The following is an 18775-nucleotide window of genomic DNA, read 5'->3' as shown; positions in this document are numbered from 1 at the left end:
TGGTTTACATCTAACAACTATAAAGATTAAAGATAAAAATATTACACCTTACCTTACTTACAACAATAAGCTACGGTTCAAATATTAATGTAGGATTTTATAACAAAGTTGGACATTGATTACTATAAAAGAAAAAAATCAAACTGTCTTACAATGCTAAAAGAATTATAAGATGATCATTTTAGACAATGAAACCACTACTCTGCATTACTTTCAAATAACCACAAGAACATGTAAGATAACTCGATTTATTTACTTAACACAATGAAATAGCAGTGCGGTGGCTCCTCACAACTCTCTGTTGCCGCGGCGACATGGTCCCTGGTGAACACTGCAAGAGGAGCACAAACACGTTCACTTTGAGTGGGGTGTCAAATCCCAGTAGGGTTGAATTTCCGAGAGTCATTTTGTAAGCTAACCTAGGGTCAGCGTTTGATTGTATTCGATTTATAACATGACAACGACGCCACCATCAGCAAAGCAAAAACATGCAAGTATTATGCTCAATTACATAGAACAGGCTTTAGTAGAAAACAACACATGATTAGTAGAAATCAGAAATTACTATTCATGACAAGCTACTACGGTACAACAACAATGAAATGAGTATGCATGATTTAAGTGAGAATACTGTCGTTATTAAAGACATTTTTCTCATCAAATGACTGCAGTGCGGCATTTCAACGCTGCCAAATTCTTCTGTCCGACGTCGCGTCGTTAAACTGTCACATCTAATTCATTCTTGTCTCTCTATAAACGTCATGAACTTTTAGGAAGATACCATTACCTTGTCTCTGCTGTGCTTTGGCTCGTTCTTCACACAGAAAAAGAGGAAGCCATAAAGGCACGCCGACCCTTTTCCTCGCCGTCAAATGCTGAGACGCGCTTTGATGTCACGTTTTAATTTCGTTTTAATTCAGTGAGCTTTGTGTTCACGAGTCAATTTCAGGTAAGGTGGCAGGAAAATATGCAAAGCCATTCACTGCAGCACATGCATTATTATACTGGATGACATATGAAAATATGACTCACAGATGGAGTGGGTTCAAAGTTCGATATGTTCGTGCATAGGGTCCAGGTTCTTGGGTTCCTGGCAGAGGGCGGGAGTGGTGAATTCCATTAAGTACTCGCAGCGACTGGGTTCAGACGTGGACGTTACTGCTGTCTCCTGCCCGCATTTTAGCTTGACCTGCAAAACAAAGCCCAAAATTTTAGCAAATGCTTTTTGTGTCCCACTTTGGAAAGGTGGACAAAGACGGACCGTGGTGGATCTGTTGGGACCTTGCCAGCATCCCATTCCATTCTCATACTTCATCACGGCGTAGACGTCACCCTCGGGACCATCCCAATGACCCCATGTCCTTAAAACAAATACATTTAAAAACATAAGTTGCCAAGAAACGAGCCAAGCATTCGCTGGAGGCCCTTTTGCATTACCCTAAACTGGTCTCTGAGCCGCCGTACTTGGGTTTCTGCGTTACTCGATTGAAGGGGCAGAACCTGTAGATGTACCTGAGAAAACAAACGTTAGTAACACCAAATACCACAAACAAAAGAATAACGACACCCGAGGACATACTCGCCAGTGGGCATTTCGTAGCACTGGCTGTAGAGGTAGGCAAACTCAGCACTGGGTCCAAAGTCAGAGTTTGTTTCCTTTTCAATGCTCCTGCAGAAAACAATTGTCAGCTGCAGCGAGGCCCAAAATTAAACACAGTTACATTTAAAGCCATATTGGTGATAGAAATTGACCAAATGTGTCAACTGAAATGGGAGAGAAAAAAAAAATCTGAAACAAGTATCGGATTGAAGACTGTAGGCGTATTGGCATTACTGGAAAAGATGTGCGTCGTATTCCGAGTACAGTACTTACTTCAACTGATCATCCAGTTCCCGGAGAGCTCGCTCGGCCTCATCAAACTGCTCTCTGGCCTTCTGGGCGGCTAGCAAAACAAACATGCCAGATTCAATTACTTGGCTTTGATGGGGAATTTAATGCACACATGGCCACAACATTAGGTACGCACGCCTACATCGTCTAATGAGATCAAATTGTTTGCTTTAGTGTACTGCTTCGGATGAGAAAGACATTTCCACGCCGGTTCCCTCAAGATGTCTGCTATCGTAAAGCACATGCCATGTTTGAAGCAATATTTCAACATTCCTGACATCACACAAGATGTATTCAGGTGTGCATTTTTTGTGAATACTCATCACTGAGTCATACAAGCCCTTACCATCAATGAGGATCTGCGTTTCTCCATCGTATGGCGGCATCGTCCCCTCGTCATCCTTCTTTTCTTGCACCGCAGGAGGCCTCTGTGAAATAAAGCACACACACCCAAAGACAGTGAGTCAGAGGGATGAACTTTTCTCACGTAGCGCACAAGCTCCAAAAGTTTACATTGTAGTCCGCCTCATCTGGATCATCATCTTCCTCCTCCTCCTCGTCATCCTCCTCCTCCTGATCGTCATCATCATCATCCTCCGGGATTTCACCTTCCGGGTAGTTTTCAGAGTCATTGTCAGAACGCGGCTCCCTCGTTTCCCCGTGCGGCATCTCCTCCTGCGGCGACTCCGCCGTCGCTTGGGACTGCCGCCAAGAAAGATCCATGTTAGCAAACTTGATTGGGGGGGGGGGGGGTTAGGGGGGTTGCCGGAATCTTACCTCGGATATGTATTTGTCTTTTATGTCCTTCCAGACAGCCTCAAATGCCACCCTATCCGCTTTGTCCACACCTCCCAAAAGGGCCTGTCGAAGTCGAAGATGAGGATGACATTAACGGTGCGTAGTGTATTAACAGCCGTTGAGGGGCTTAATGTCTCTGACATTTTCAAATTTGGTTCAAATTTTAAAAATGACTACACGTGGTGCTCAACACTAGGGCTTTTTGGTTTTTATTACCTGAGCCTCCGTTTCAGTGAAAGAACCATCCGAATCTGTGTCGAGTTCAGTGTGGGACTGAAGCTCAGTCAGGGAGACACTGAAATTAAAATAAATATTATTAGTGGATCAAACCATTAAAAGGATGTCATAAACATCAGTGGGAATAATTGGCACGAGTCAAAATGATTGTTAAAAATACAGTCAATTAATTCATGCATCATTCTGATTTGACGTTGATACTCACAAGCCATCGCCATCATCATCCAGTTCAATAAACACCTCAGCCATTCGTGCGTGGTCCTTCTCGGCGCGTACCGCAGCCTTCTCATCTGCATGAATAATTATTCGATTAAATATTAATAAATATTGACTTATCCACATTGAGAAAGATTTGCTTACCTTCCCAAGCCTTGAGATGGCGCTCTTTCGCTTCTTTCTCAGGCTCCTCTGCCGCTTCCTTCACTGTTCTCAGAGCCTCCAACTTCTCCTCCAGTTGTTTCTTACTGGCCTCCAGTTCAAACGCTTTAGTCTGCCAGGGAAAATTAGTGTCTTTTTTCCAAACATGATGATGTGTTAACTAAGAAAGAAATACAATTTGAATATCACCCCCCCCACCTTCTTTTCCTCCAGACCCCTCTTGGCTTCCTGAATGAGTTGTTGTTTGAGAATGAAACCCTCCTTTGCAATCTCTGCCAGTTTTAGCAGACTCTCCTTCTCCTTGCGACCCAACTCCCTAGGAAACAGAAAAGAGCATTTTTTATGCCTGCACTTTGTGTGGGTGTACATAATCTATTCAAATAAGCTAATTAATCAATTCAGCGATGGCCCAAATAGTCACCTTTACCTGCAAGTGTTAGGGCAGCTCGCGCCACTGTTGTACTCGTCTGTTGCATCACAGCAGTCTGTAATGGGAACGTTTCCATTGAATATAAATCTTGACCACAAGTAGGAGAGGAAAAGAGAAATAAGTAATCTTACCGCATACACCATCATTGATTCGGGACGATGGGATGAAGACCGGTCGATAGCCCGCGTTAGTGCAGTGGAAGCTGCCGTTGGGGCAAGCCGGAGTGCCTGCCAAAGAACAAATGGGTCTGATGTATTAAATAGAGTTTGTAAGAGAGAGCCGCTGCCGGATGTACAAACCTGGCTCATCCGAACCATCCTGACAGTCACAATAGTCATCATTCACCCTATCAAAGGGAATTGTGCGGGAGCCATCCAAGCAAGTGAAAGGTTTGCCCTCCACGTAGAAGTGCTTTTCTGTTGGACAACATAATGAACAGATTTCCAATTTAAAATGCGAGAGATCTAGAATTTTGACCATCGCCATGTAACGAATTGAAACTCGTAAGTCAAAGGAGCATTTTTCTCAAATTCCGTCTTACTTGAAAGGGGGACACCGCGGGGTCGCTGTACCTCTACGGCCGAAATTGACGCACTCAGCAACAGCAAAGGGATGAGAGACTGACAGACCATTGCCATTTTTCCGCCTTTGCTCTCTGTCGAACACAGTTAGAAGGTAAATGTAAAATTCGAACACAACTGGACCGTTCATTGAAACCGGATGTTCTGTCCAGGCTGACGTCACGAGTAAACTCAAAACGCATCCGGAGAGCAAATTGCATAGGGATTAAGAACGCTATCCATTTTAATTCAAACGACCGTTGAAACTCGTGTGACGTTAAGTAAAATAATCCCATCATACTTCAAATATAATATAGTTGAAAAGACAAACGTACCTGTAACGTTGTTTTTTCTTTCTCCCCTCGAAAAAGATAACCTAATGGCTAGCCGTAGCCTAGCCTCGCGCCGCAGTTCCGTAATGACGCATTGCGCATGTGTGTACAGCTTGGGCTGTTTTGTAAGCATGTGATTGGATGGTCTTTTCAGAACGATGATTGTGATTGGTTCAAATTTGGACAATCCTCTTTCAGTTTCATTGAATCTTAATGGTAAATGACGATTGGCTTTAAGGGATGTCACTCAATACGTCGCAGCCATCTCGTGTCAGTTTTGACACTTTCAAAAGGTCAAATTATTTTGCTTATTATTTTCTGAACATTGTTATTAATACTGCCATCATATAATTTTAATTTTTAATATCCTAATATTGTAATACATAATCTAAACTATATGTATTTATATTGAGTTGTAACCCAAAAGACTAAAGGAATCTCCATTCGAAGGTACCATGTAATATAAAAATCGACCTTTATTGTATTTCTAACACACTTTACAGTACTGAACAGTGAAATAAAAAAAAATATATACGGATATACTGTCATTTTTTAATTTATATATAGGTATTTGCTTAATAAATGTGTTTATTCACAAAATGACACCTCGGCTCTTTTAAGAGGAAAAAAAAAACTTTCATAAAAATAACAATAAAAAATAACCGGACACATTTTGCATGTTACAGCAAGATAATTTACAAATATTACAATCATTTCGTGTTATCTTTACCTCCTTGTATAATTTCTACCCCTTTAGTGAAAACACACACACAAACAATCGCACACAGTCACACACGTGAATTAAAGCTAACAAAAATACTCTTTAGAGGGAGTCAGTCTGCATCACTCCAACCTGACAAGCAGGCTATTAGTTAAAGTTACTAAGAAACAAGAGGAGGTGATAGTGCTAGAAATGAATGGTCAAAATCGATAAGGACGCACTTATTATCTATATACGCGTCACATATTGTGTGACAACAATATAGCCGCTCAAGTTTTGACTTTACATGTCAAATTAATTAATTCTCACGCGGCGGGTGGATAAGCGTTTTGACTCTACATTGAGGGTTTGTGATTTGGCCCATTAGAATAGCAGAATTAATAGTGAAACCCCCACCCAGCTCAGACCACACACTCACACACCACACACACACACACACACAACTTGAAACTCTGCCTCCGAGCCTAGTGAAATAAAGTGCTGGTACACGTATATTTGAACAACAAAGAGGTGACGGTACAGGCAAACAAGAACATACTGAAGAGGTGAAGGTTGTGGCCTGCAGTGTGTTTGTATTGTCCAATCATTTACAATGCAATATACATTATATACAATAGTGATTATGCTTACACCTATGTGAATCTTCTTTTTATTTGCCCCTCCCACCAGCCACCGGAATGATATAAAAATAAACTGTACACAAATTGTTCAAAGAAAACAGACTTCCTGCGGTTTTCTTTTTCGTCATTTTTAAAAAGAATGGCAGCAATCAATCCACTGAATAATCTTATTAATAAGAAACAATTTGCTACAGTATCGTGTTTGTATGGCAATTAAATAGTAACTTTTTTCTTATAGCTATATGACATCACAAGAAGAAGCCACCCAAAGAAAACTATTAATTTTACTGAAAGTGAACAGGCCAGTGCATACTGTATGGGAATGTTGTGTTAATGCTTGTTTCTCCATATTCCCGTGGTTACACTCACACAGAAGAAAGAGCTTAGTTTCTGACCTGCAGAATCTGCTCTCTCACCACCTTTCACCATCTTTTGCTTTTTACCCTGTGAAAACGTTTTTAAAAAACCAAAAAAAAGTGGGCAACGATACATTGAACATCATTTTAGGCCTTGTTTTCTCAAACTGTCGCGCAACCATGATTAAGTCAGTCAAAAGCAGGATACAAACGGGCTGACTAATTATTAAAACGTCAGAGACATCCACACGTGACGGGAAAATACAAAGAAGAAATAAACAGAAGAAGCTAAGATAATGGTTAGCTTCTATGGAAACTGCAATGTGTGTGGGGGGGAACAGGCTCAGCTCAGCCCGATTATCAAAATATATGCACCCCGCTTAAACGCTCACTAATACACAACACAATTATAATAGCTGCAAGGTAGTGATTTCAACAACAAAAACATTCTTCGTGTTGGTCAGATCACAGCCACATCATACTGTAAATAACTGACCAATGTATTGAAACAAACAAGTACATAGACAAAACTATAGCAGGATGTATTTCCTCCTCTACGTATCGCGGCAACTATAAATCCTGCTTCCGACATTAAGGCAAAAAAACATAAAGACAATAGACCTTTTAGCAGTGACCACCTCTATGGAATTAGCTTGACTCCCTAATGAATAAGTGGGCGTGTACGTGAAGTGGTTCGACATCAAAATAAAACTACAAGGGATTTCCAGACCAACATTCCTGAATTCCTTTTCCCATAATCTTTACTCGTCAACTTTGGTGATCATTGTATGAGGACTTGAACACAGTGCGAGCGGGCGCGGCGTAAAATTGATCCGCTGATGGCATAACAATCCAATCTTCCTCCCACTGTTAAATAGAAAATAAAGGCAAAAACGTATGCACCGAAGCATCGCATGGCTTATATATAGTAGGAAAGAAATAAGAGTTGGCGGGAGGGGGGGGGTTAATTATGATTGCTCTGTTATACCAGCAGAAGAGCAACAAAGGAAGACTTGACAGCTGAAAACATGTCACCACAGACACACCACAAAAGCATGGACAGTAGCTTCCACGAAGGGGACAATCAAAAGTGAGAACAAAAAAAAAGCACACGCGCACACTCTTGTCCCACAATGCATTGCTTCACCACTGCTCTCCATTCTGGAGGCCGGTGAGTCAGAAAGGCACAGAGCCATCTTCTCGTAAAGGGGCACGGGACCCGGGGCGCCCGGACATCCATATTTCCCTCAGTGACGTCCAACTTCTTCATTTTTCTTTTCCGACAGAAATGGAAAATACAAATTAAAGTTGCTCGCTTTGCTGAGGAGAACAGTTCCTGTTGGGATTCTACTGAACATGAATCGCTAAAAGGGACTAAACACTCCGTTGAGAGATGGCTTTTTCCAAAACAAAACAAAACAAAACAAGAAACGAATCATTGTTAGCGATCCCTTGTGTAAATGCACACATACAAACATACAGTCAAGTGTGTGTTTGCAGGAAAACAGCAGCCCAGGGGGGGAGGGAGGTGGGGGGGCTGCGATGCTCAATTATTCTGCATATATGCGCGCGTGCGCACACCGCATTCAAAACAATTGCGTGTTTATCTGTGTGCATTCCCGTCCCAGAGTGCTACACCTTGTTGTCCAACGCTCACTACTTTGCATCTACAGTTGCTGTGTGATGAACTCCTCTTGATTCCCTTTTTTTGAAAAATAGATTTAAAGGTCTGTTTAGTCACTGGGTTCTTATTATTATTGTTCTCGGTTTTTGGCCTCGTGAAAGGATGAAAACAGATCACATGTGCAAGTGAGGAGGGCTCCGAGACGCAAGAACCGCCCGTACTCATGTATCGTCGGCTTGCGAAGAAGAATCCTCCTCTTCCTCTACAGGACTGGTGTCGGAAAGTCTCTCCTTCTTGGACTCGGTCTCCGGCTTGCCTTTCAGCTCCTCGCCCTGCTCCTCCTCCTCCTCCATCGCCACCTCCTCGTCGTCCTCCTCCTCCTCGATGATGTCCTCGTTCTCCTCCTCTTCCTCCTCTTCTTCCGCCAGGACGTCCTCCCCCTCGTCCCCTTTGTCGCCGTCTCGCTCCACGTGGTTTGGGCACGCCGCGGCCTCGCCCTCGTCGCACTCGGCCTGAGAACCGTCGTCGAGGGTGAGCTCGAACTGGAACTTGTCCACGCAGGCGTTGAGCTCCTTGTCCTGGCTCATGGGAGGAGGCGACGGGCTCTGTGGGATGGTACTCTGGTACCAGTCCCTGTTGTCCTCCAGAGTGTCCAAGATGTCCTGGGCGTCGGGGTGCACCAGGTCCCCCCAGGTCTCCCACAGAGGATGGACGATGTAGTCGATAAAGCCAACCTACACGGTAGAGGGAATACATGTTGTTTAGGCCGGTTTAGTCCAATATAAGTCACCCGTCCCTCGGTATAGAAGAACATAAGCACTTATTGCATCATGCGGTTCGCTAGCTAGCTTTGCTAACACCCCCGAACAGTTTGCCTGGCCGCTTTAGAGCTTCTTGACGTCAGCTATGAGTGTATTCAGTGGATTATTTATGCCCCACGGTTCCACTATGATATCAAAAGCTAGCAAGCTGGCTAGCTAGCTAACTAAGAGGCAGCGAGACAAACTCATGTTGAATCTTTTCATAAACAATTCAGGAATGTTTTTGATCAGATAATTGTATAATGCCACCAGTGGTCTCAACATGGATCTTGAAATTTTTTTTTTTTTTAGACTTTTTATCAGCCTCTGAATGAATAAAGCTTCTCTGTCGGACTCCATAACAAATTAGCATTAACAACGTGGGAGGATGACTACTGCCTTCCCAGATGCCAGCTCACTCTCTGTTCAGTACTGCTTTTAGCAAACCACCCCAGCACGGCTAGCATCTACCAGCTGCCCAGTGGTGCTGAGATCCGAACCCACGCACAAACAGCTGGACCAGACTTTACCTGACTCTTTTCCACCGAGGCGGTGTGCTTGTCACACATGGGGCTGATCTCCATCCCTCGTTCCCTCTCCTTGTCACCTTGCCTGAAGAACTCCTCCATGATTCTCTCCGTCCATTGTCGGTACACTGCCAGAGGCTTGGTGGGATTGCTCAGGTCGGCGCAGTGCACCATGTTCCTCAAGACCTGCACGGACACAGTCGCAGATGCCGCGATTAATTAGTGGGTGAGTCACCCGCTTGAAGAAACAACTCAAAGGGTGTCACTCGATGTCATCTGCTTGTTTTTCAACAACTCATCAAGGCCACGGCGAAGATGGAAACTACCCAAGTCCTGACCGCTGACCTGCCTTTTTCAAAATACATGACCTTTAATGACTTTACAAATCACTTTCAAACGACCCACACCGGAGAACGAAGATCTAATTGTGTAACATTGGACACATACAACACTAATCGGTTGACCTACTTTGGCGGTGGTCAAAAATATACTTCTGCGTGGAGACGGGATGTCTGATTAAAAATGCGTGCTAGAGTTGTTTGCTTTGAGACGCTGATTTGTTATCTCCCCACGACGCTGTGAGTCAACTGGGGTCAAATGCTTGCGTGCACGGCCGCCTGCCGCCTCCAGGTTAAGATGTCACGCTCCCTCGAGCTCCGTGCAGACAATAACGAGCGGCTCGGTCTTTCATTAAAGTGTGGCCCCGGCAATATGATCACAAAGTAGATCAAATTCCAAATTGAAAATATACTACAGGGAACAGGATCAGGACCTCACAACTGTCTAGAATCTTAAGGCGCAAAGTCTTGTGGCGGAAAAACATTTAAAAAGACCCTTTAAAAGTTTGGGCCTTTTTTTGTCTTCTCTAATTAATGGCCGGGAAGTCATTATTTATAATACCATCCATAGTCAGGCATTCATGAAATAAAATTACTCACAAATTTCGATAAAATCTTCCCCCAGATGCGGGGGTGGCCAGTGGGGTGACAGGAGAGCATACAATTCAGCTCCGCCCCTGGCCCACCTTATTTCCTCACCTGTATCCGATCGGTGTAGTGGTCCAGCAACAGAACACCCGAGCTTGTCACTTTCTTGGTTTCCACCATCGTCTTGAGGTCTGCCAGCAGGCTCATGTGTTTGGACATATCTGTTGCTAAAACCTGCATAGACACATAATCATTTATTAGTATTAGTAAGGGAGATGATAGGGGTCACGAGAGTTGGGGTATGAAAAGTCACCATATCAATGACAAGTTTCCTCAGGCTCTGTCTCTGCCTCTTGCTAAGGTTCTGGAAGATGTCACAGTTGTCCTCGTGGAGCAGCTTGAAGCCCACAGCCAGGTGATGGTTTTCCAGAACCGACTCGTCGTTGTACATCAGTGCAAGTTCAGAGTCTGCAGGGTGTAACAAGTACTTTTTTTTTCCAGCCAAAACTGACTAAAATGAAGATTGCAAAACTTGTGATGTTGTGCCATCTGTCTTGTCATGCGTCTCTACTCACTGGTATTTATGAGGAACTGGTTGGACACTCCCGGATGGTCGACATCGTGGATGGCGGCCGCAAATAACGCGGCCAAGATCTCTAGATCAGTGAACACAGCCTGTCATGAAACAGAGAAATAACACATTAGTATCCACCTCAAATATGTACATAATACTTGACAAACTACACATTTGGCGACATTTACATCTAGAGCCGGCGTAGACAGCAGTACGTGTGTGGACTGAGTGACATCTGCGGCGTGGAGGCTGTTGTGGTAGGCCACGTTGGCATGGTAATGGTCCTCCAGCGTCATCACGTAGGTGACAAACGTATCCACTGGGATGCGAAAAGTCTTCAGTAGATCTCGCTCCTGCGGCCGGGAAGAAGCCAGCGCTCATAAATCATTATCGTTGTTAACTTGTGTTGCCTAAGTTATGAGTTTCTCTTGTCTGTTTTGGTTATGTGACAATTAATGTTACCTTTTAAGCTAATGCTAAAGAAGTTAGCAGTTGCTCCACAGTAACCAAATATTCAATATTAGGCTACAGATATTTTCTTACAGTTTTACTCAAATACATAGACTACACGAATAATGAGTCATTTAGGCCCGTTGAGGACAAATTTCAAATCTGATTCGTGAAAACGATCCCATTAGCAAAACAATTAGCTAACATCAGCCAGCATAGCATAGACACAGAAATCTAATTGGACCCCCCCCCCCCCGAAAAATATAATGGTCTTTTGGGAATACATTAATATTCCATGAAACAAAAGTTTGAATTAAGGTTGTGAATGTAGGTCATCGTTTCTGCTAGCATTTAGCCCGCGGCTGGTTTTGAGTCAGCAAAAAATGAAGCCCGCCAAGCAATTAAGCACTCTTGCGTTCATGCGTCGACCCCCTCACCTGGAAGATGGCAAACATAATACAGCTCAGGGGTCTGTTGTTCGAGAACTCTGCCACACGAAAGATATTAAGGCCCCACTTGTTCAAGTCGTTCAGCTCCTGAGGACACAGCGCAGGAAATGAAATGGAACTTTTCGGACGAGAACTACAGAAATGGTTTGTCTGCACTCACTCTGGCTAACGCATCCTCATGTTCAGTCTTGACGCCAAAGCGAGGCAAGGTGGAGTTTGAAAGGCTGGAACTGTGCGTGAGTTTCTTCACGCCGCTGATGTGACACATGGGCTTGTCCCGCTCCCTCAAAGTCGGGGATGGGATCTCCACCTCGTTCTGCTTATCTGCTCGGAGGGATTTCACTTCAGATACGGCGGCGGGTGGGAGGAAAATAGTTTATCATGGGGTTCGGCTTACCTAGAAAGGTCGTGGAGATGTATTCGGACACCTGGTTCCCTGAGCGACTCATCTCGGACAAATGGGACAACTCTCTGTTCAGCATCCTCTTGAACTAAAGAGTAGAAACATAAATATGGTTTGCTTTATAGTACATCACGTGAATAAGTCACACTAGGGTTGGGTTGGCTTTTGTTTGGAAATAAATGAATAGTGGTGATTTTAATGTGCATCAAAGTAATCCTGATTACAGTTTTGTTGTTTTTTTGTTAGATAATCACTCAAAGTGCCACACAACGTCGAAACAAATGAAGACAACAAAAGAGAAATTATTGTTGTTTCACGACATCTTTGTAAAGGTTCAAATTTGGATTCCCGAGTGCATTGAGTGCCACACTAAATCATATTAAAATATGACAAAGAGTCACGAGTTGAATTCACTTATCATCGATGATCAATTCGTCCTTATTCACAAAAGGTGAGAAAACCAATTAGGATTCATGACACTTTTTTTTTTCACACCACAATGCTGTCCATGATGATGGCCATGTACCGACGTTCTGCAAAATGAATCTGACTCCCTTTTGTTTTTCCATGTTTGCAAACCTTCCAAATCCATTTCATTCTCGGGGAGGTAAAAGCAGCATGTCTGAATGACCAAGGCACAATGCGATGTCCTACTGACCGATCCCTCACACATAACAATCTCTTAGGCAACCCGAGCGAACGGTTGCCGTGGCAACTCCATCCTCGCAGCCACTCACTTGAGCTTGACGTGAGCGCGGCGGCTTGCTTGGGTGACGATTCGAAAAGGAGTAGGCAGGTGTCTCTGACTTTTACCAAGGTCAAGTGACGACACGCTCCTTCCTTCTTCCTTTCCTTCCTGCATCTCCTAAAACAAGACCACGACCTAAAAACAAACCCATTTCCCCTCCTGCCATTTTATTTAGCATCATTCGCTGTTTTCCTCGGCCTCACAATGAGGTGCTCTGACATGCTGTCGGGCGGGATCAGGGAGTCCACGCGTAGTGGTACTCGCGGCCCCCAAACCGTGTCACTCTCCTTGTCGCCGATGCTGTAATGCTGAGTCATAGCTGCCAACCGACACTCGCCCGGCGCCAGGACAAACAACACTTCCTATGACACTGTCTACTGAAGCCAGCCCTGCAAAGACATGACACACACACGTGCGCAAAGGCGACACGAGTGCAGGCCATTGTGTCTCTCCTCTCAGGATTTAGTGACAACTGTGCTCAGCTTAGAAGATTTGGGACAAAAATGGAAATAGGCACCAATGTGAGCCTGAAAAGTGAAGAGTCCAATACAATAAAACCAGGCTTCAAAATACAAGAAAATGATCTGCCAATTAAAGAGGGGACTTGGCAAGAATTCTTGAGACAAGTAACCAAGTGTATTTACACAGACTAACCCTAAAACAAAATCTTATTTTAAGATTAATTTACTCATAACCAGCAATAAAATCTCATACAGTATGGATTCATCAAGCAAACTTTGTCATTGTTCAAAATACTTCAAGGACCAACCAGACTTCTGTTGGCTCTAAAATGGCAGACCATGCAAAGCAGAGACGTTTGGATAAACAAACTCAGCAAAAAAAAAAAACATCAACAAAAGATCTTCCCTTGCTGTGAATGCGCTAATGCTACTCCAAATCACAAATGCTAACAAGAGGAGTTTCTAATGCATGCTAGTTTGGGACACTTGATCATTCCGGCAATCTAAGATGGCCACTGCCAGGCCTCGTTCGTCCTCCGTGAGCCCTACCTGGTCCCACCAGCCGATGAGCCAGGGCCTGGAGCAGGTCTCGCAGAACAGGTCCACCAAGGGGGTCCTGCGGTGCGCCGTCGTCCCACCCCCCTCCAGGACCCCTCCGGCCGCCTCACCGAGGTCCAGCTCTGCCCCTGCCCTCCCCTGCAGCGGGCTGTAGCTGGAGGAGCGGGGCAGCCGGTAGCCCCCCGGTACAGGCGAGGGACAGGGTGACGGCGTGGGGTCAATGGCCTCCACCACACCCATGTTGAGGGTGACAGGAGGCTTGGGCCGGTGGCACAGGCAGGTGGTGTGGTAGTGGAGCGGGGTGGGAGCACTGCAGGTGCCCCATTGGCATGAGGGTGTCGTCAGGGCACGCGGGGAGAGGCCAGGGCACTCCAGAGTGAAGGCTGCCCCGAGTGGGGGTGAAGGAACGGGGGGCGGGGGAGGGGGGCGAGGGAAGGGGGCCGATTAGCCTGGCCTACATGCAGCACCCCAAAGTGGCCCGCCCGCTCGGCCCAGAGTCCAGCCTCGCTTGCGAGCTAACGACGCGGGGCCCAGGAGCCCCCCCTGGATCTGGAAGCTGTGGAGACTACATCTCATCCCATTTGGTGATCCGGCTGACCCGAATGTAGCGCCGGCGCAGGGTCGAGGGAGATGCGAGCGGAGAGGGGGGAGATTGAGGTAAACAGAGCGGGAGCGTCTGAAGGGCACCGAGACAAGCCTGCAGAGGAAGATGAGGTTGACGTGAGAGAGACGGGCAGGACGAGGGATGCTCGACCGACAGTAAAAAAATAGGACAGTTACACGACGGCAGCAAATGAGAGAGGCGGCTGGTGACAGCAGCACCGCGGGACGACCCGAGTATCGAACGACGGGAGAATCGACAACATGGGGAGGACGGCAAGATGATGGGGAAAAGGAATCTGGGCCAGTTTCTTATAATCGCGGTCTGGAAAAACAGGCTCCTCTGTGCGTCGACTGCCCCTCCCCCAAGAGGGCCAGCCGAGTCCTCGTATCAGTGGATCGGCCCCGTCTGTCCCCAGCTGAGCCTGACGTCCCGCTCCGTGTGAGTCCGAGCCCACGGGATGCCGTAGAGCGATCCCCGCCGCCTTTAGCCAGCCACTCCTCCTCCTCCTCTTCGGATGCTGTCGCCCGTGGCGCCTCTATTTTGCCGGGATGTCGTAGACGACTCTCGCAAGCTAATCGGGCGTTGTGGCTGCACGCGCATGCACGTGCGTGCCTGCGCCCGCTGGCTTCTGATGGCGGCCCCAGTGCGCCTGCGCGGCCAGACGGCGTGTACGTCTGTCGAGAATATGTGCGTGTGTGTGTGAGAGACTGAGTGGGAATACAGCCATCAAGTGTCTCCATGTTGGATGTATGCAGGTTGGTCGCAGTGCAAATCCTCCATGAGAGGTTTTCACACTAAACCTTCACCAAAAAGACATCCGACTGAATCTCAGCATGTTCAATAGATGAAAAGCAGAAGGGACGACGTTCGACAGAACAAACGGCGCCTGCCGCTTTAAGATGGAACACTACTACAAGAGCGTCGCACGCCATGTCATTGGGTCCCGCCCGGACCACATGGCTTGCGGTGTGCATGGCCAACCAATGAGGAAAAGGCAGAGGCAGAGCCTGCTGCTGTTCGATAGCAACCAAGGTTACAGCGGAGACATCAGCATCAGGACCACAGAACACCCCCTCCCCTCAACCCCTCCCCCTTCAATTCCACACACACACACTCATGTGCTCACCACCCACAGACCTTGCCCTGCGTGTGCACGCTCAAGACGCTGCGTAGGCACGCTGCCATGAGGACGTAGTAAAGCACAAGACGCTTTATGCCACACTGATTCCCATCCACTGATGCAAAGTGACAGGCGGAACAATTAAATGCTCTCCCACGGCTGGGTACATTTTTATTAGGTAAAAATATGTGCCTCGGCTCAATAGAGATTGGGAAACATTACTTGCCTGCCTAACCTAAAGGGTAAAGTGAGTGTCCAATAAATAGAAGCGCCATAGAAATAAATCTGAGTTTGTTTGGTGTCATGCTTGTGCAGACGGGCACCTTGTTGGAGGCCATCTCGCTGACGGAACGGTGGGTCTGAATGGTCTCCAGCTGGTCCAGACACCAGTCCAACTCTTCCAGTGTTTCCCGGGCCATCTGCTGGTATGTCTCCTCTGAAGGAGGCAAGGAAACATACTCAACTTGAAGCCATTTCAAACAAATATACCTCTGTAAATTACGATATTGTGGAAAGCTGATTGCTTCCATAATTCATGTCAACCAAAAATTGACTGCATATAAATCAACAAAATTTTCAGGAGGCCAATTGCTACTTATTTTCTACATTGAAAAAATATTACTTATTTATTTTTAATTATATTTTTTTACTTATTTAATTTATCATTCTTTCTACTTATCGTGAAGTATTTTTTATTTTAACTTTATATTATTTGTGTCCTTATTTTGATGACTATTATATGTCAATGTAATTATTATTAGCTATACAATATTTTTGTATAATTATTATTATTCATCTGTGTATAAACAATCTTTGATAAAATATTCATCCTTACCAGAAAGGGTTGCTTGGGGAACGGTCGGTTGACTTGTGACGGGCGACCTCCTGTGGACAAACACATCATTACATCAAAAGCGGAACGGCACGCTGCCGCCCTCTGTCGATCCTTGACATCCTTTCACTATGAGTTTAAAAAAAATAATTTTGACACTCACTATGGTTTAGAAATCGTTTCATGAATATAAATCATAGCTATGTACCAACAAAATGGCGGCGAGCATGTACGGAATTTCTGGATAGCGTGCAATATTCCCAAAATTTTTTCAAATAGCCTTTATAATTAAAATGCGAGGCAGGAGGCTTTTTCAGGACACAGCGCGTAATTATAGAATGCTGATCATTCTGCTGCAATGCTTTTTCTTTTATATCATATTGATGCGCTTGAGGCACTGCCAAAAACAATCGTCTCGATTCCACTGCATCGCAAAAAAGAGCATCCTTTTTAGAGTTATTGACCATGTCGGAGGAGCATCAAACACAAAATGATACTGACTTGTTAGTGGGTGTGGTGACATTGGCGAGGATGGTGAAGTTGCTTCTTACAGATCGGAGGCTGGCCAACACCTGGTGGGAGGGGAGGGGAGGGGGGGGGGCACCACAATTAAGCAACATACCGACAATAATTGGCATACTGTCGTCAAAATACCTGAGCGAAAGGGGTGACGATCATGTCTTCAGCATGCCTGTGAATGACAACTGTTACAAAAAAAAATCTCACACCTGAGTCCTAACACTCATTCACTGCCAATGACGGATATAGACGTCAATTTTAACTGAGTGAATGAGATCCAGGTTGAAGTCTGTTTACTCACCCCTCACTGTTAATGGAGGAGTTGCGTGACATAGTTTTGGGGGATGTGTCGTAGTCGGAGTCGGAGCGGTACAGGAAGGACTCCCTGCGTTGGCTCTGAGGGAAAGAAGGGTGCAGCACCAAGCCAGGACTCGCCTGCGAATCCATCGGACTTCGTCCCGGCGACGGGCCATTCTCTGAATCGAAGCTGGAGGAGGAAGATAGAAACGTTAATATGTGCTCTCGTTTGATAGTGACAGGATAAAAACGTCGCAGTCCGCCGGCATGTGTGAGAAAAAAGATGTGACAGGCGCCCCTGAACTGCTTATCAAAGTGTTTGTTCTGAAAATTCACCCGAAGCCCGACATCCCCAACTTTCAGTGAGTAGAAAGCCATCAGAAGTTTTAAAGAGCATAGTAAATAAAAGGCACGCCGCAGAAGCTTTAATGTACCTGCAGTGACTCTGAGATAAACGTCTGAGCTCCTGAATGCTTCGGTTCAGTTTCAGTCGGCGGAACAAGGTGGATCCTGTGGGTCCGCGGGATTGCTCGCCCGGCGACATGGGCGAGGTGATCGAGTCGGCCGGAGGTGGCCCCTCTGAACCGTCCCATAACGTCAGCTGTCGCGTCAGTTTCTTCTGAGTCATCGCCGCCCGAGGCTCCGCTTCAAAATGTCCGTCCCGTCTGGCGCGAGTGCCCCCGACTACCTAGCCTCGACTTGGACTCGAGCGGCGGATCAAATAACAAGGCCCCGATCCTCCCTTTGGTCCCGCTCGCCCGCATGCCAGCTGAGTCAAAGTGCATCAACATGCATATCCCGCTCTCGGATCCTCAGGCCTCGGATGCTTCAAATCCTTCCACTCCCCCCTCGACTTTGTTCTCGAGATTTATGCAGGTCTCCTTAATCCGTGCATGCGCCGGGGTCCTTTCAGGTCTGGCGAAGACATCGCCTCACACACTTCCACTCGAGCAGCCCTCGACCGGAGCGCAGCCCTCCCTTTCTTATTTCTTCTAATTAATCAACTTCACGCCCTTCAAATGAATATCTCTGTGACTCGGGTTGTCTGCCCTCCCTCCCTCACTCTTCACCTCCTTTCCCTCTGGGCTGCGCTAGCATGTGCTCTCAATGTCCTTATCTCACAGCTCACAGTTGCTCTGCAGCAACAGGAAAGCTGATCAGTAAGAGACCACAGGCAACACAACAACATTCTCTGTCTGTGTGCAATGAGGATTTGCAAGATAGGGAACCACCCAGGGAGAGTTAAAAAAAAAACAAAAAAAAGAGCAAGTTTTGGAAGGCAACAGTTGACTCAGGACCCTCTTGACCCGGTGTTTACACGTTCTACTAAAGGTCGTGGTAGGGGAAGGGAGGGGGGTGGAGGAGAGGGGCTATGTGCCCAAAACACTTGAGTGTTTTGACACCAACATCCTTGCAAGGAAGCAACAATTTGCGTGGCCTTTAGATAAGAACACGACTTCATCTTCATCATCACTACCAGCAACAATTAGACCATGAAATAGCTTTTTCGAGCAAGGTGCAAGCAGGTCAAGCAAGACTAATTCGGCGATGACGTCTGAG

The 18775-nt window shown here is 45.9% G+C and overlaps 2 protein-coding genes across 5 annotated transcripts in view; both read right to left on the bottom strand.

Moving 5' to 3' along the window:
• Positions 1-234: 234 nt before the first annotated feature.
• On the bottom strand, positions 235-4745 carry prkcsh (protein kinase C substrate 80K-H). Its single transcript, XM_061302607.1, has 18 exons — positions 4630-4745; positions 4276-4389; positions 4034-4150; positions 3866-3961; positions 3732-3789; positions 3503-3620; positions 3287-3416; positions 3132-3216; positions 2906-2984; positions 2669-2752; positions 2405-2593; positions 2238-2319; positions 1874-1943; positions 1580-1669; positions 1438-1512; positions 1262-1361; positions 1033-1189; positions 235-331 (listed from the first exon to the last, which is right to left on the bottom strand). The coding sequence occupies exons 2-17, from the start codon at positions 4370-4372 to the stop codon at positions 1046-1048; spliced, it is 1614 nt and encodes a 537-aa protein (XP_061158591.1). The 5' UTR covers positions 4373-4389; positions 4630-4745; the 3' UTR covers positions 235-331; positions 1033-1045.
• A 339-nt stretch (positions 4746-5084) lies between these two features.
• pde4a (phosphodiesterase 4A, cAMP-specific) overlaps positions 5085-18775 on the bottom strand; it is a 32521-nt gene continuing 18830 nt past the window's right edge. For 2 of the 4 annotated variants that reach the window (XM_061302580.1, XM_061302582.1), the window contains exons 2-15: positions 17220-17405; positions 17054-17090; positions 16901-16971; positions 16403-16452; positions 15891-16003; positions 12071-12164; positions 11834-11997; positions 11662-11760; positions 10963-11127; positions 10776-10875; positions 10514-10668; positions 10312-10434; positions 9278-9460; positions 5085-8681 (exon numbers count right to left, since the gene is read on the bottom strand). In XM_061302580.1, coding sequence (XP_061158564.1) covers positions 8169-8681; positions 9278-9460; positions 10312-10434; positions 10514-10668; positions 10776-10875; positions 10963-11127; positions 11662-11760; positions 11834-11997; positions 12071-12164; positions 15891-16003; positions 16403-16452; positions 16901-16971; positions 17054-17090; positions 17220-17405 — 2053 coding nt within the window. In that variant the 3' untranslated portion in view covers positions 5085-8168. Of the gene's footprint in view, positions 8682-9277; positions 9461-10311; positions 10435-10513; positions 10669-10775; positions 10876-10962; positions 11128-11661; positions 11761-11833; positions 11998-12070; positions 12165-13834; positions 14263-15890; positions 16004-16402; positions 16453-16900; positions 16972-17053; positions 17091-17219; positions 17406-17649; positions 18728-18775 lie in introns of those variants that run through there. The other 2 variants (XM_061302581.1, XM_061302583.1) reach the window with 2 other exon arrangements.

This window comes from Syngnathus typhle, linkage group LG17 (assembly GCF_033458585.1).
Source record: "Syngnathus typhle isolate RoL2023-S1 ecotype Sweden linkage group LG17, RoL_Styp_1.0, whole genome shotgun sequence".
Taxonomy (NCBI): Eukaryota; Metazoa; Chordata; class Actinopteri; order Syngnathiformes; family Syngnathidae; genus Syngnathus; species Syngnathus typhle.
Note: the sequence above shows the minus strand (reverse complement) of the source record. Positions and strands in the feature narration are given on the sequence as shown.

Excerpts from the sequence above, each read along its gene's own strand:
- prkcsh (XM_061302607.1), bottom strand. The coding sequence starts at position 4,372 with ATGGCAATGGTCTGTCAGTCTCTCATCCCTTTGCTGTTGCTGAGTGCG. Across the intron at positions 3,790-3,865 it reads AATCAATGATGGTGTATGCG|ACTGCTGTGATGCAACAGAC; the intron begins GTAAGATTACTT and ends TTCCCATTACAG. Across the intron at positions 1,190-1,261 it reads GTCCCAACAGATCCACCACG|GTCAAGCTAAAATGCGGGCA; the intron begins GTCCGTCTTTGT and ends TTTGTTTTGCAG.